General features: G+C 26.7%; 6 protein-coding genes across 12 annotated transcripts; 3 read left to right on the forward strand and 3 right to left on the reverse strand.

Annotated features, from left to right (window-relative positions):
- Positions 1 to 91: 91 nt before the first annotated feature.
- Positions 92 to 1,278, forward strand: LOC122571977 (RNA pseudouridylate synthase domain-containing protein 1-like). Of its 3 annotated transcripts, none has more exons than XM_043736398.1 (5): positions 92 to 221; positions 296 to 362; positions 431 to 674; positions 751 to 1,027; positions 1,109 to 1,278. In XM_043736398.1, the coding sequence occupies exons 2-5, from the start codon at positions 330 to 332 to the stop codon at positions 1,269 to 1,271; spliced, it is 717 nt and encodes a 238-aa protein (XP_043592333.1). In that variant the 5' UTR covers positions 92 to 221; positions 296 to 329; the 3' UTR covers positions 1,272 to 1,278. The 3 variants fall into 3 exon arrangements, with proteins under 3 accessions (XP_043592333.1, XP_043592332.1, XP_043592330.1); XM_043736397.1 differs by having other exon boundaries at positions 149 to 362; positions 751 to 810; positions 910 to 1,027; XM_043736395.1 differs by having other exon boundaries at positions 149 to 362.
- On the reverse strand, positions 1,274 to 2,150 carry LOC122571693 (DNA repair protein XRCC3-like). The gene is made up of 4 exons (XM_043735756.1): positions 2,141 to 2,150; positions 1,862 to 2,013; positions 1,581 to 1,790; positions 1,274 to 1,504 (listed from the first exon to the last, which is right to left on the reverse strand). The coding sequence occupies exons 1-4, from the start codon at positions 2,148 to 2,150 to the stop codon at positions 1,295 to 1,297; spliced, it is 582 nt and encodes a 193-aa protein (XP_043591691.1). The 3' UTR covers positions 1,274 to 1,294.
- LOC122571962 (serine/threonine-protein kinase RIO1-like) lies at positions 1,869 to 5,043 on the reverse strand. Of its 3 annotated transcripts, XM_043736359.1 has the most exons (6): positions 4,910 to 5,043; positions 3,804 to 4,828; positions 3,511 to 3,722; positions 3,127 to 3,411; positions 2,964 to 3,047; positions 1,869 to 2,301 (listed from the first exon to the last, which is right to left on the reverse strand). In XM_043736359.1, exons 1-6 carry the CDS (start codon positions 4,936 to 4,938, stop codon positions 2,287 to 2,289), a joined length of 1,650 nt encoding a protein of 549 aa, XP_043592294.1. In that variant the 5' UTR covers positions 4,939 to 5,043; the 3' UTR covers positions 1,869 to 2,286. The 3 variants fall into 3 exon arrangements, with proteins under 3 accessions (XP_043592294.1, XP_043592296.1, XP_043592293.1); XM_043736361.1 differs by lacking the exon at positions 1,869 to 2,301 and having other exon boundaries at positions 2,889 to 3,047; positions 3,511 to 3,659; XM_043736358.1 differs by lacking the exon at positions 1,869 to 2,301 and having other exon boundaries at positions 2,889 to 3,047.
- Positions 4,787 to 8,867, forward strand: LOC122571959 (dystrotelin-like). Of its 2 annotated transcripts, none has more exons than XM_043736355.1 (11): positions 4,787 to 4,896; positions 5,801 to 5,930; positions 6,053 to 6,260; positions 6,368 to 6,611; positions 6,675 to 6,786; positions 6,872 to 7,038; positions 7,323 to 7,435; positions 7,515 to 7,737; positions 7,815 to 8,139; positions 8,253 to 8,552; positions 8,622 to 8,867. In XM_043736355.1, exons 1-11 carry the CDS (start codon positions 4,885 to 4,887, stop codon positions 8,741 to 8,743), a joined length of 1,956 nt encoding a protein of 651 aa, XP_043592290.1. In that variant the 5' UTR covers positions 4,787 to 4,884; the 3' UTR covers positions 8,744 to 8,867. The 2 variants fall into 2 exon arrangements, with proteins under 2 accessions (XP_043592290.1, XP_043592291.1); XM_043736356.1 differs by lacking the exon at positions 4,787 to 4,896 and adding an exon at positions 5,155 to 5,292.
- Positions 8,868 to 9,083: 216 nt separating this feature from the next.
- LOC122571975 (glycerophosphodiester phosphodiesterase 1) lies at positions 9,084 to 10,950 on the reverse strand. The gene is made up of 5 exons (XM_043736392.1): positions 10,603 to 10,950; positions 10,149 to 10,324; positions 9,864 to 10,065; positions 9,551 to 9,780; positions 9,084 to 9,414 (listed from the first exon to the last, which is right to left on the reverse strand). The coding sequence occupies exons 1-5, from the start codon at positions 10,936 to 10,938 to the stop codon at positions 9,273 to 9,275; spliced, it is 1,086 nt and encodes a 361-aa protein (XP_043592327.1). The 5' UTR covers positions 10,939 to 10,950; the 3' UTR covers positions 9,084 to 9,272.
- Positions 10,951 to 11,126: 176 nt separating this feature from the next.
- On the forward strand, positions 11,127 to 13,417 carry LOC122571976 (40-kDa huntingtin-associated protein-like). 2 transcript variants are annotated; one of them, XM_043736394.1, is made up of 8 exons: positions 11,127 to 11,226; positions 11,890 to 12,026; positions 12,126 to 12,172; positions 12,244 to 12,446; positions 12,526 to 12,727; positions 12,790 to 12,892; positions 12,977 to 13,095; positions 13,169 to 13,417. In XM_043736394.1, exons 2-8 carry the CDS (start codon positions 11,968 to 11,970, stop codon positions 13,336 to 13,338), a joined length of 903 nt encoding a protein of 300 aa, XP_043592329.1. In that variant the 5' UTR covers positions 11,127 to 11,226; positions 11,890 to 11,967; the 3' UTR covers positions 13,339 to 13,417. The 2 variants fall into 2 exon arrangements, with proteins under 2 accessions (XP_043592329.1, XP_043592328.1); XM_043736393.1 differs by lacking the exon at positions 11,127 to 11,226 and adding an exon at positions 11,648 to 11,781.
- Positions 13,418 to 13,475: the final 58 nt, after the last annotated feature.

Genomic DNA, 13,475 nt, shown 5'->3' on the forward strand with positions numbered 1-13,475 from the left:
ACAAGCAATCTTGCACCTGAAAGAAACTAGATACACATACATACATGGATATAATACCCAACCAATGTTTATCATTTTGATAACCTAACAGTTTTCAAAGATTAGTGTTATGCATATTTTGTTGTTTACAGAAACAAAAACTAATATTGCATAAAATGAATATAAATAAAATATTATACAATTGTAGGATGTTTATTCTCAAATTAACGCAAATATTAAAAGTATTGTTAAAATTATATACGAAATATTTTATTGAAATCAAACATAAAAATAATGTAAATATATTATATCATAGCGAAAATTTCTTGGTGGTTTCTAAACCATACGATATGTGCATTAATAGTAATAATCGTGAAAAAAAGGTATGAAAAGAACATTTTTAAATTAGAAATAGTATATTTATTAGTTTGATAAATATTAAAATTTTTAGGATACACTGCAATTTGAATTAAAAAAAATTTTACCAAAATTAGTCAATCCAAATTTATTTCATGAATTTCATTTTGTACATAGATTAGATTATGTGACAAGTGGTGTGATATGTATTGCATTAAATAAAAAAGCAGCTCGAGCTGCTTCTAATGTATTCGAAGCAAGAGCAGCCAAAAAATTTTATCTGGCATTACTTCATGGACACATTAATGAACCTTACCTAATCATAGATAAAGCAATTGGTTGGTAATTGAAACAAAACATTAATAATATCAATTTGTGAAAAGCTATTTATTAACAATAACATTATTTTATTAGGGATTGATGCTAGAGAAAAGAAGGGAAACCATAAAATGTGTACCAGTGATAACTTATTTTGTGAGAAACCAAAAGAATCATATACAATTCTTATAGTATTAGAAAGAGGTTTTAGAAATGGAAAACCAGCTACTAAAGTACTATTATGTCCTGGTACAGGTAGAAGACATCAATTAAGAGTACATTGTTCATATATTGGTCATACTGTGATTGGAGATTATACATATAGTGAGAGAAAAGATATAGAGCCTTATCGAACATTTTTACATTCCTTCAGGTATTATATACATAACATATACATATGAATATACATATAAAGATTATTTATGTATTTATATTTGCTTCCTCATGTTTGAAGACTTATATTGAACAATGAAATGGAAAATTTAGATATAAGAAGTACAGATCCATTTGTAGCTTCCGATCCAAGAAATCAATGGTCACCAACAAATATTGCTAGGATATTAGATGAAGATATATTTTATGATATTTATAATCTCTTGCAAACAAATAAACATTAAACTTTTATTTCAATTTGTTTTATTCAACCTATTGCTTTTACCCCATATCCTTGTATTTCAAATGAAATAGTTATTTCTGATAAATTTGATGACAATTTGACACAAGCATATCTCATAGTACCTATTCTGTAAAACTGTATGGAATTAGTTATCATACTTAACCAAGTTATTCCCAAAGACGGTCGTACACTCAAATAATCACTAGATATATTACTATGCATAATTGCTGTTACCTGTATATAAATTGTCTGTAAGCTATTCATCCTATTGAATTATTAATTACTATATACAGAATTTATCTTTTTTTACCTGATTAATGCAAACTACACAAATGTCATTTTTACATAATTTATGTAACTGTTGCCCAATTGTTCTCAAACTTTTTCCTCTTTTATTAGATTCATCTTTCCAATCTTCTACTCTATATGGAGCAGCAATTGAATCTATAATTATTAATCCTATCTTTTGTACAGACATTAATATTGGAATTCTATGAAGCAAACATATCTCCAGTTCCTCCTACAAGGTAAAAAAAAAAAATATTGTATTAAAAAGTTAATGTATTAAGTTAAGAAATATATTATAATTACAATAGTTGATATATGTTCTACAAATACTGAGTCACCATTTATTCCATATTTTTTAGTAATTTCCAGTTTCTGTATCAATTCCTGTAATCTTCGTGAGGGAAATGTACATTCAGTACAAATATATACTGCACCTACATTAATTATTAGATGTACTTAAAACGAAATGTATGAAAAAGAATTGAAAAGTGAGGAAATACTAATATTCATTTGTAATTTTATAAATAATTCAATTTGTAAAATACCAGCAGCTAAGCCACCTTCTGTTATAGGTAACTGTACTGTCAGGCATAATTGTAAAGCTAATTGTGTTTTTCCTGTACTTGCAGCTCCATAAATTTGTGTAATCCCGCGAGTAGTGATACCGCCTTGAAGTAACGTATCAAACTTCGGACAACCGGTTGTGAGAAATTTTTCACGTTCCTTTATTATTTTTGCGTTAACTAATTTCGTGAAACAAAATGAATAATATAATTCATTGCGATCATAAGATGCAACAAAAATAAAATTTTAATACCAAAATAGTTCTCCATTATACTTTTTATTTTAAAATATTTGCTAAATGATTTACTCTTGTAATGATGGTCCAATCCACGATCATATAAACAGATCTGGACACTCATATATCGAAAGCATAGACGAAACTGTCCATCTTTTGAGTCAAAAAATCAAGTGGAAAGCAAGAAAAGATTTCGTTTTGCGCATGCGTGATATGTATATACATATACACATATAGATACTATGAATGCCTCAGATAGAGGCCAAGTCTCTGTATGTCGCAGAATGAGACCTTTTCTTGTCTTCCATCTTAAATTTTTTCGATTCAAAAAATGGACGGTTTCGTTTATGCTTTCAGTATATGAGTGTCCAGACCTGTTTACATGGTCATGCTTTATACATTATACAATAGGGTAATATATTATAAAGGATGCAGTATGTATACTAAATTTTAGTAAATAGGAAAACATATTTTTATTATCTTTTTCTAATTTTTGAAGAAGAAATATGTAAGAAATTAATGTTTACTTTCACGAAATGTCTCTGTATTTTAAATTTCTTAAAATGTTTTCTAATAATACTTTAACTATTATTTTTTTTTTAAGACCTTTTCTTTCCTCTTTTTTATATGTTTTTTTATCTTAGTTTTTCTTTTCTCAGCTTGCTGTTCCTTTACTGCCTTTTTCCGTGCCTTTAATCAAATATATATCATTATATATTATGTTTCATATTACCACATGTAAATATATTATAAAAGACAATTGTATTACCTTTTTACTGTCTGGGCTCTCATGCCGAGGTCGAGCCGAGTTAACAAATTTTGGTTCGTTTTCCGTTACATCTTCTTCTTCACTACTTTCATTTTCAGAATCATCAATATCTTCAGATAAATCATCTTTCTGTTCCATGTTATTTGTTTTCTTTAAATCTTTACTAAGAATTTCAGGAGTATTAATGGGCTTGGATAAGTCTGATTTTAAACCAACAAGAGTTTTATATATCAAGTCCTCTTTTCCAGATTTAGCAAGATTGATATCACGCTCAATATCAATTACCTAAACATTACAATAAAATACATGTACCTACAATTTGATATACATATACTTAAATATATATGTAAATAACTATATATTTATGTTCCTACAATATATTACCTGACTTAGATTTTGAGGAATATAAGCATGCTTAAACACTTGTTCTTCTATTTGTTGTTTAGGATCATCATCTTGTTCTTCCTGTTGTGTCATTTGTTCTGATATTATGTCTAAATACTTATCCATATTTTCTTCAGTTATCGTTGGATCTGTTATAAAGTCAAATAATATTTTTACAGACATCACACCTACATCATTCTTCTTAAAAAATTCTACAAAAATATTAATTTATTTCAAAATTTTTATAAAACATCTCAGTAATATCATTATAAGAAGTTCTCATTCTCACCTACCAGTGATATTTGTACAATCTTTTCTAAGAAACTCAAGTGCCATAGGATGATCATGCTCAACTGCTTGTGACACATCTATTATTATAATAGATCCATCATGATATAACATATTATATTCACTTAAATCAGCATGAACAAGTTTGCATTTATTATATAATCTCCACATTGTTTCAACACATTCTCTGTATAATTTCCTTGGTTTAGAAGCAGTGAGAACAACATCTTTCAATTTTGGTGATGGCCAACCATTAGTACCTATGAAGTCCATTAATAGAACATGACTACGTAGTAAAATTGGTTTTGGAGCATTTACTTCTCCCTGGTGAAGACGAATTAAATTTCTAAATTCTTTCTCTGCCCATGTCCGCACCATCTTTCGCGGATTATGACGACAATATCCATGACGAAAACGAAATTCTCCTGTAACGTATTTGTCTCTATCTTTAAATTGTAAAATTGATGTTTTATATATTTTTATTGCAAATTCTACTCCTGTTTTTGATGTTGCATGATAAACATTAGCTTCCTTCCCAGTTGAAATACATCCATTAATTTCAGCAATTATACCCTGATTTAAAAGTTTAAACAATATCATTCTTGTACGAGGATCTAAAACTTGTTCAACAGTTGCGCGGTCATGTTTGTCTTTGGTTCTAAATCTATCTTTTTCTACACGTTTATCATTTTCAATAAGAAGATTTGTTGCATGTCCTGGTAAAGTTGGGCCTTCATATCTTTCAATGTTAATTTTATTAGCATAGCGACGAAATAATTTATCTGATGGTTGATAATTTGTAATCTTATTGGAAATATTTTGTGCATTAATACTTTGTGTCTGAATATTTTTGGTAATATTTTTTGAACCAGCTTTATTTTGACTTCTGTCCCAAATAAAATCACTACTTTCTAAATCATCATTATAGTTTTCATTATCTTCTTCTTTTTCGCTGTTTGAAATATGCAATTCGTGCACACCTTTGGATAATTGACAATTAAATAACGGTTGACCTTCACACATTTCCGAACTGTAACAAAATTAAGATTGATATTTTACATAAGTTATTACAGAGGATATAATCAAATGATATATTCTGTAAGTACTTTGCCTTGATTTTATAAATATTACTAAATTCATCCTCTTGAGTATATTTATTCATGGTAAAATTTTATTTCTTTATACTTACTTTATTTTAAATGACAACAAATATGTAACAAATAGAATGAGAGGATCACGTTTTTTTACAATTTGACATAAGATAGGTTACATATACTATATAGGTTACTAATATTAAGGCGCATTTAAGATAATATAAGTGGTAGCAGAAGAAATTACTAACACAAATTCAGTTAGGTTTAGTCAAGGTGCTTTAAATCAGCTGCCTTTAAAACTATGCTCTCTATAGTCTTTATTATTCATGATTAATTTGTGAGAATATTTTGTTTACATGTACCACTATTTAAATTATAAAGTTGCGAGGGATGAAAGGAAGTAAGACATTAATTATAACTTTTTATTTAAAAATGATTATATTTATCGTAATAATTGAACAATATAGCACAATAAAGATACTTATAATGCAATATAATCAAATATTAAAAGTTCTCATGTTTCTGAGATATTAAATTTTTAAAATATAAATAAAGTATCATTATATCTTTTACTTCTTTTAGTAATTGAATATATTATGATATTAAAATCTATAAATTATAATTTCGTTTAAAATTTGTAGTATCATAAATGATATAATTTTTTCAAATTTTATAAACTCATACTTGTTTATAAAAATATTTCGTAGTATGATTGTTGCCATTAAATATTATATTTTATTGGTAAAAAATTATAATAATTTCATATTTTCATTAATTATTGACATAATCTTTAATAATTGCAAAGATATATGAAACAAATATTAAACATTGACTAATTGTTTTATGATATAAGTTTTAGTATTAGTAAAATGTAAAATTTTATAATAATTTATTTTTTCTTCTTATAGGTAATCTGTTACTATTTTAAATATTTAAAGATGCAAAATATTATACAATCTATAGAGCAATGTAATGTTATCCGTTATACATCTTATAGAACTGCAGCAAAAATGCAAATTTTACATAAAGAACTTAATAGTAAGTTTAATATAAATATATTCCCATATTGAGTGCTTATTATATTCAGATTAGTTTTACACTACTAGAGTAATTATTTTTTTGTTATATTTATATTTAATTATAATGTATATCTTTTATAGTGCAGTATGTTCAACTAGAATTAATTGCTGGAGTCTTTGAACGTCACAGACTTTCAATTACAGAAAATTGTGTAAATTTAGACCCAAGTGAAATTGAAGATGTTCTTTCTGATATTTATTTCGCAGCATGCAAAGAAAATAATACCAATTTTGATATTGATCTTGTAACAAAACTGGCATTGAATTATATTTTAACTACGTATGACAAGTATGTTATTCTATATACTACTATCAATATATTACTATCTACATTTGCTAATTAGAATTGAAATAATAAATAATGTTTTACTACCATAAATATTATAAATGTTGTAGACAATGTGCTAGGACTGTTTCTGTATTTTCTGTGAAAGTTGCTTTAATACTAATTAGTTCTGGGAGATTACAAGAGAAGTACGGATATCTTTATCAACAATTAGCTGATCATAATGCATGCTTATCCAAAGCTAGTTTACATACATTGTTGATGAATATTTGTAAAATTACGGAAATGCTTGGAGAAAGTGCAGCATATGGACCTCAAAATATTCAATCGCATATTGATAAGTGTTTTTCAAAGGTATAATTGAATAATATTTTGAATACATTTGTGCTGTACATAACTTACAATATTTTACAATAGTCTCAAGGATGTCTTGGAGTTACTGAATCAGAGTTTGCAACGTGGATCATGCAAGAACCTCCCTTGTTTGTTTGGATAACAACATTTAATCGCATAAAGTCTGCAGAAAAGAGTACGCACATTTTATATTTTAAAATATTTAATGATATACTTTAGGAAAATGAAATGGAAATAATAGATATTGTTCTTTATTTCAGTCATACATAATGTTAGATGCTCATATTGTAAAACAACTCCGATCCAGGGACCACGTTATACATGTCTAAAATGTGCAACGTATCATCAATGTCAACACTGTTTCTTATATGACAAAATATCTGGAAAGCATAAATTGAAGCATCCAGTTCGTGAATTTTGTACCAAGGTACAATTTATAAAATCCAAGCCTCCAGTTATGAGTTATTTCTTCATGGAAGATATGTTTCAATGTTTTGCCAGGATTACACCTAGCTTCATCATAGGTCAAATACACTGATGTTACAATCTTAGTAAAACGTTGGAACATGTCTTTTATAAAAACATAGCTTATATACAGAAGTATTTATTTTAAAAATTGTATGATATTAGGCTATAAAAGTCTCAAATCTCTGATTATATTAATATATTTAATTATCTTCGTATAAAATGTTATGCATAATGTTTTTCCAGACTTCTAATCGAGAATTAACAAAATTAGTTATTGAATTAATAAGGAACAAATTGAGATTATGTCCTGCTAGATCCATCGAATTAAATATTGATGATCAAATCCCACATATAAGGTTGTATTCTGAGACAATATTATTATATATAAATATATTTTATAAATTCCATATCTTTCTTTTTAAATATCTGTTATAGTAATGAAATAACACATACGGATTGTGAATCAGTAAGAAGTACAATGAAAAGGCGAGTTTTAAATGATCCCCAAAAAGAACTACAAAGTATAATTACTCATTTGGAAGAAGAAAATAAACAATTACAAATTGAGTTACTTGATATACAGGGCACTAAAGCGGAAAGACTTCAGCGTCATAGAGTTACAATCGAATCGCAATTACAACGTCTAAAGCTATTAAAAGTATATTGTCATTTAATAAATGATATTACTATTGAGATCTAATGAAATAACACGAATGTTTCTTTAATTATTTACAGAAATGTTTGTTTACTGATAGAATTTGTATGCCTCGAGTAATTAATTATATGCAAAGTACACCAATGGTTCCGCCTCTTCCATCAAGATTAACACCTTTGCCTATAAATTTTGAATTGAGCCCAATTATTCGACAAGAAAATGTAGAACAAGTTTCAAATGTGAATGATACAGATATATTACAACCAAATGATTTTAATCCAACTGGAGATTATATCAATAAACAAAATCACGATGTTATTATTGATTCTGCAGAAGCATCTACAAGCTTAGGATTCAGTAATATATTGGAACCTACTCAAATAGAATTAAGTACATGGATCGGAGGTTTGTTGTATTACTGTTTTATTATATTTCGAAAAATGAAATATCTTGTAGAACACTACATGATTTGCAACTTTATTTATTTATATATATTTAATTTAACTTCTCATTATTAGGTACAAAGAAATTAGAAATGAACCCATCCGATAGTGGTTTTTCTCAATGGTTGGGTTCTAACAATTCGGATAGTAAAGAAGAAAAATATCCAATGAAAACTATGACAACTAACACTGAAAATGAATCGTCTTTACCAATCTCTGATTCTCTTATAGGTATTCACAGAGATAATACACCATCATCTTTACAAAGACCAGATAAACATTCACAACATAGTAGTTTGCAAAATATTCAAGGCGATCTAAATGACATACTAGATAGATTACAGAATATGGTTACAGACGATCGTTTACTTGACGGTAAATTACTATACTACAAATAATACATACTGCTTTATATCAATATTATTACATAAATGTTTGCTTTAGATTCCTATGTTGCTAGTGACAATTGCAAATTGAAACGTGCTACCACAGAAATGGAAGATTTATTAACGGGACTTATTCAAGGTATGGAATCCCGCAAAAGTAAGCTTACTACTATTGTGTAGTAAATTTATTAATTACAATTATTATTCTCTGAAATTTCATCATAAATAATTACACAATATATATTTCCGTCCATAATTATTAAGTAATTATAAGGTGTTCATATTAATTATAATAAAATATGTAGTGTAAATGTAATATGTAAAAATAATGTACAATTATGGCAACATTAAAGTAACTTTTTACAAAAATTAAAAAATGTATGAATCCTCAGTTTTTAAATATTATGATATATATCTTTTTAAGTCTACTTTAAATGTAAATTTTAAAAGTGTGAGACAAGCATACAAAATAAATATATATGTCAAAAGAGTAGTATATTGACTAATAAAAACTTTTCTCAGAAAATTTCGTTTGTTTTTTTCTTTTTCCTAATTTACTTAACAAAATAAACATTAAATTTCTTACAAATAAGATATAAATAAGATTCATCATTTTGATGAATAGACTAGATTATTATTTAATGTAGTGATAATATGTCAGTAGTATAAAATATGGTCATTTAGGACATATAGAATATATGATATATTATTACATATCTTTTTCAACTAACAATGTATCCGTCAAATATGTAACTTTAAATAGCCGGGAAAAATGTAATTTCTCTGATGGTAGGTTCACCGTCCATGCCATTATACGAATATCACGATTATACCATTTTCTTATAATATACCTAAAATAGATATATATAATATATATGTATATATATATATATATATATACGAATATGAGTAGAATATTGTGTTTTCTACAATAACTACACATAATTACTTAATATGATGTTTGGAACTGAATATCTAAATACATACTGATTCAGTACATCTTTATGCAATAATAGAGTAGATACACCCACAATATAATATATAAAACAGTGGAACATCCATGCATAAATATGGTCGAATAAGCAAACTGCTATATGTTTAAATGGATTGTTATATTTTGTCGGACCTGGACCATCTGAACCCGAATATGACACTCTTGAAAAATAATGTGGTCTCCATGCAAGACCTGCTACAATTCGAGGTTCCTTTCTTCTAATCTGTAATAATAAAGTTATTATTTGACATACCAATGATCAACAACAGTCATTTTGATATTATTCTTTTTAACATATGTTTTTACCATATATACAATAATAGGATTAAAACTGGATACAATTGCTCTTTGATACAACTTTGGATACTTTTTATATGTATCTAAAATTACTTGCACAATCTCCATTCTTGATTCTTTTATATCAATAATTATTCTTTGTTCATTTGATAAACATGTTTCTACAGCCTCACAAAGTAATGGAATTTTTTCACCTTCAATAAATTTATCTCTGTAATACATAAAAAGAGATTGCATTTAAATATAATTTTAATAATATTTTCGTAATAAGAGAATATATAATGTTTTATTTACTTAAGTGGATGATTATGGGCAATATCTAATTGTTTTAACTGATCCCAAGTCATATCCTTAACATTACCAGTTTTTCCAGTAACTCTATCAATTGTTAAATCATGAAATATTATGGGCACATTATCTTTTGTAAGACATAAATCAAGTTCAACAGCAGTACATCCTCTTTCTTTGCTCTATAAAATATTTTACAACTGATCAATGTCTTATATATAATTTAATTTATAAAAGATAAACTAAAAAATGTATTGTTTTCACTAAAGTAATACATTTTTTGTTAGTAACTACTATATTAGTATTCATGTTTACATTATAAAATAATATATAAAATTATTTTTGTTATAAGGTATCTAATATTTCAAAGTAGTTAATAAAAAACAAATGAATTTGTTATCTTTTACTGGAACAATTGTCTAATGAAAAACAAAAACCATTATTATATATAAGATTTTACATTACGAAAGGCTGTTAAGCTGTTCTCAGGAAAATCATATCCTCCACCACGATGAGCCACCACTCGCATGCAATATTGTTCTCCATTACCATGATCTTTGGACATGGTATTATCTTTTTTCAATGAAAGAGGATTTACACCAAGCACTTCTTGCACAATGCTTAAATTTGGTGGTGGAATCCTGGCTATTTTTAGTCCAACTGCGATAATGAGAGAACCCCAAACAATCCATGGTATGCAAAAGTTATAAAAAACACTTATCAAGATACTCCAAGTAACTTGTAAAGATATCCATAATAAAGCACTGTTCAAAATTAGTTCAATAATTCCATGCATCCTTTAGAGAAACCTTTAGTCTTGTTAACGTTTTTTAAAAGAAAATGTGAGTTATTAACTCTACGCATACAAAAACTTCAACTATGATATTGTTGTATAGCACACTTTATTACTTGGAAATGCAATTTTGCACATTCTTGTCGACACTCTCTAAACTTCTTAATATATATATAGCTATGTCTGATAACGTTTGTTTACATTACAGTATCAATGTTGAACAGATATATAATTTAATATCTTTATGTCCCTGAAACATTAAACATTTCTTTAATGACATGTATCTTAAAGGTAATTAAATCTTAAATACTAAATACTATCTGATTTTTTAGAAACTGTTAATTATAATTATATTCTATCAATTTTATTGTACTTTATAATGTAATTACGGTAAACGTTGTTGACAATTACTAAGCTCGTCTTGTTAAACATTTCTAAGTAACGCAAAATTTAATTTGAATTGTAATTAATTATAAATATTGTCATAATACCAAAATTCAGTTTATGTGAAAGGTACTTATCAAACAATATTAACTTTTTTGTATAATAAAAATACATAAATGCATACGTAACATATAGTCACGCATTGGCGCTACTAATGATACACTATATGTAAGTATGTACCTACTACACCGTCGATCGTCATCATCTATACCAAGGTTCACTACAAACTACATCTACAACCAATTAATAAAATATGTACACATAGGATGACTAAACAAGTGCATTTATAATAGCAAAATTAATTTAATACTTCATATAATTTGATTTACTATTAACACATATAAAATTATTAATTACATATTATTTAATTCGGAAAATAAAGATATGATTAAGTAATACCAGGTAATATTGAATGAAATGGAAGCAATTCAGTTACTTAATATGATATTTTGCATTTAGTATCATATATTGAAAAATTATTGCGTATAAAAAAAGATGTTTATTGTTTAGAGTAAGTATATAAATAAACAAAGAATGTACAAATAAAAGTTAATCAGGAAAACGGTACATTTAAATCAAAGAAAAATAATGGGAGATTCATTAGACTTTTTAACAAAGTATCATAATATATCTAACAAACTTAGGAAGTAAGTATTTTGTTATCCATATTATTACTTTTATAGAATGATTTTATAGTCTTTCCTATAATAAAATCATTATTATAATTATTAATAATTTAATTTTAGACGGTTTTTAAGAAAACCAAATGTTGCTGAAGCAAGTGATCAGTTTGGTATGTTACATGGAAATTTTATGATGTGTAAGAGGATGATAATTTTATTAATATTTTTCATTATTATTTAGGGACATTAGCAATTGAATGTGAACAAAAGGAGTTATGGCAATATGCAGGTTTATGTTTATTAGATGCTGCCAGGTGTCAAGAAACACTAGAGAATATCTTTTCTGAATTAAATTATTTAATAAAAGCTGGTCGAGAATTTCTTGTGGCTGATAAGAAAGACAAGGATATAGGATGCCCTTCTATAGGACAGGAAAATACACAGGTTTATTACTTTTGCAACCTAAATTAACAATTAGCGGTATAAGTGTATCAAGTATTAAAGTTACAATTTTTTATGTTAGGCATCAATAAGTTGTTTTGGTCATGCTTTAGCACGTTGCCATAATCAACCAGGATTCAATACCATGTCAGCTGGATTAGCACTAGAGCTAGCATTAGCCTTAGGTTCTACTCCAGCTGGTATACAACAATTACGTAAAGCTATTGATATTTTTCCAAGTATAAAAGCTATTAATACATTAGTATCTTATCATATTAAACAAGGTAAATGTTTATTAAAACGATTATAATCAGCTATAATAATTAAATACCAAATATTTGATCAGGTGATTATGTATCTGCTTTACAAATTCTAAATGATTTTGTTGAATTTGTTGAGAGTTATATTAATGCTGGTGCAAGAGGCAATTATAGTGTTATATTACACAGGTATTAGATACAATCTAAAATAATATTTTTTGGAAAGTTTGCAAAATAATGAATTCATTATTTAGTAATTGTATTAATACATAGGTGTGAGGTAACTAGAGTGCTTTTATTACTTATACTTCAACCATCGCCACAAAGACTTGCACCTTCTTTAGCACAGGTGTTGGAAAAATATGCATGGATAGAAGAAAGTACAAATAATGGCAAGTGCTCTAATATCTTTCTTTTTCAATCATTTAAATAGCTACAAGCTGACTAATAAAAAATAAATTGCAGATTTTAATATGTGTGAAGACGAACTATTATTGTTACAATCATTAGTATTAGCATGTCAGTCACATGATTATCAAGCATTGCTGGAACTAGAAGGTGAATTGTGGACTTATTTAAATGCTGAACAAAAGGAGTTATTACATAAGTTAATCCAAGTTTTAACAATACAATGAATGTATATTGTTACGTTTCATATATGTATATGAATGATTAAGGAATTTATTAAATTTGTAAATGACATTTTTTATTTAATTTTATACTTATTTTTATTTAAGTAATCCCTTCCAAAAATTTAATTTCATTGAAATAT

This window comes from Bombus pyrosoma, linkage group LG10, assembly GCF_014825855.1.
Source record: "Bombus pyrosoma isolate SC7728 linkage group LG10, ASM1482585v1, whole genome shotgun sequence".
Lineage (NCBI taxonomy): Eukaryota > Metazoa > Arthropoda > Insecta > Hymenoptera > Apidae > Bombus > Bombus pyrosoma.

What these genes read in the sequence shown, in the direction of transcription:
- LOC122571977 (XM_043736395.1), top strand. Translation starts at nt 156, where the DNA reads ATGAATATAAATAAAATATTATACAATTGTAGGATGTTTATTCTCAAA. An exon ending in AATCATAGATAAAGCAATTG is followed by an intron (nt 675 to 750) that starts GTTGGTAATTGA and finishes TTATTTTATTAG; the next exon opens with GGATTGATGCTAGAGAAAAG. An exon ending in ACATTTTTACATTCCTTCAG is followed by an intron (nt 1,028 to 1,108) that starts GTATTATATACA and finishes TCATGTTTGAAG; the next exon opens with ACTTATATTGAACAATGAAA.
- LOC122571693 (XM_043735756.1), bottom strand. An exon ending in TAGAACATATATCAACTATT is followed by an intron (nt 1,791 to 1,861) that starts GTAATTATAATA and finishes TTTACCTTGTAG; the next exon opens with GAGGAACTGGAGATATGTTT. An exon ending in GTGTAGTTTGCATTAATCAG is followed by an intron (nt 1,505 to 1,580) that starts GTAAAAAAAGAT and finishes ATTTATATACAG; the next exon opens with GTAACAGCAATTATGCATAG.
- LOC122571959 (XM_043736355.1), top strand. An exon ending in TTGATAAGTGTTTTTCAAAG is followed by an intron (nt 6,612 to 6,674) that starts GTATAATTGAAT and finishes ATTTTACAATAG; the next exon opens with TCTCAAGGATGTCTTGGAGT. An exon ending in AACGTCTAAAGCTATTAAAA is followed by an intron (nt 7,738 to 7,814) that starts GTATATTGTCAT and finishes AATTATTTACAG; the next exon opens with AAATGTTTGTTTACTGATAG.
- LOC122571962 (XM_043736358.1), bottom strand. Translation starts at nt 4,938, where the DNA reads ATGAATTTAGTAATATTTATAAAATCAAG. An exon ending in AGATTGTACAAATATCACTG is followed by an intron (nt 3,723 to 3,803) that starts GTAGGTGAGAAT and finishes ATATTTTTGTAG; the next exon opens with AATTTTTTAAGAAGAATGAT. An exon ending in AGAGCCCAGACAGTAAAAAG is followed by an intron (nt 3,048 to 3,126) that starts GTAATACAATTG and finishes ATTTGATTAAAG; the next exon opens with GCACGGAAAAAGGCAGTAAA.
- LOC122571975 (XM_043736392.1), bottom strand. Translation starts at nt 10,938, where the DNA reads ATGCATGGAATTATTGAACTAATTTTGAACAGTGCTTTATTATGGATA. An exon ending in GCCCATAATCATCCACTTAA is followed by an intron (nt 10,066 to 10,148) that starts GTAAATAAAACA and finishes TATGTATTACAG; the next exon opens with AGATAAATTTATTGAAGGTG. An exon ending in ATCCTATTATTGTATATATG is followed by an intron (nt 9,781 to 9,863) that starts GTAAAAACATAT and finishes TTATTATTACAG; the next exon opens with ATTAGAAGAAAGGAACCTCG.
- LOC122571976 (XM_043736394.1), top strand. Translation starts at nt 11,968, where the DNA reads ATGGGAGATTCATTAGACTTTTTAACAAAGTATCATAATATATCTAAC. An exon ending in TAGGACAGGAAAATACACAG is followed by an intron (nt 12,447 to 12,525) that starts GTTTATTACTTT and finishes TTTTTATGTTAG; the next exon opens with GCATCAATAAGTTGTTTTGG. An exon ending in ATCTTATCATATTAAACAAG is followed by an intron (nt 12,728 to 12,789) that starts GTAAATGTTTAT and finishes ATATTTGATCAG; the next exon opens with GTGATTATGTATCTGCTTTA.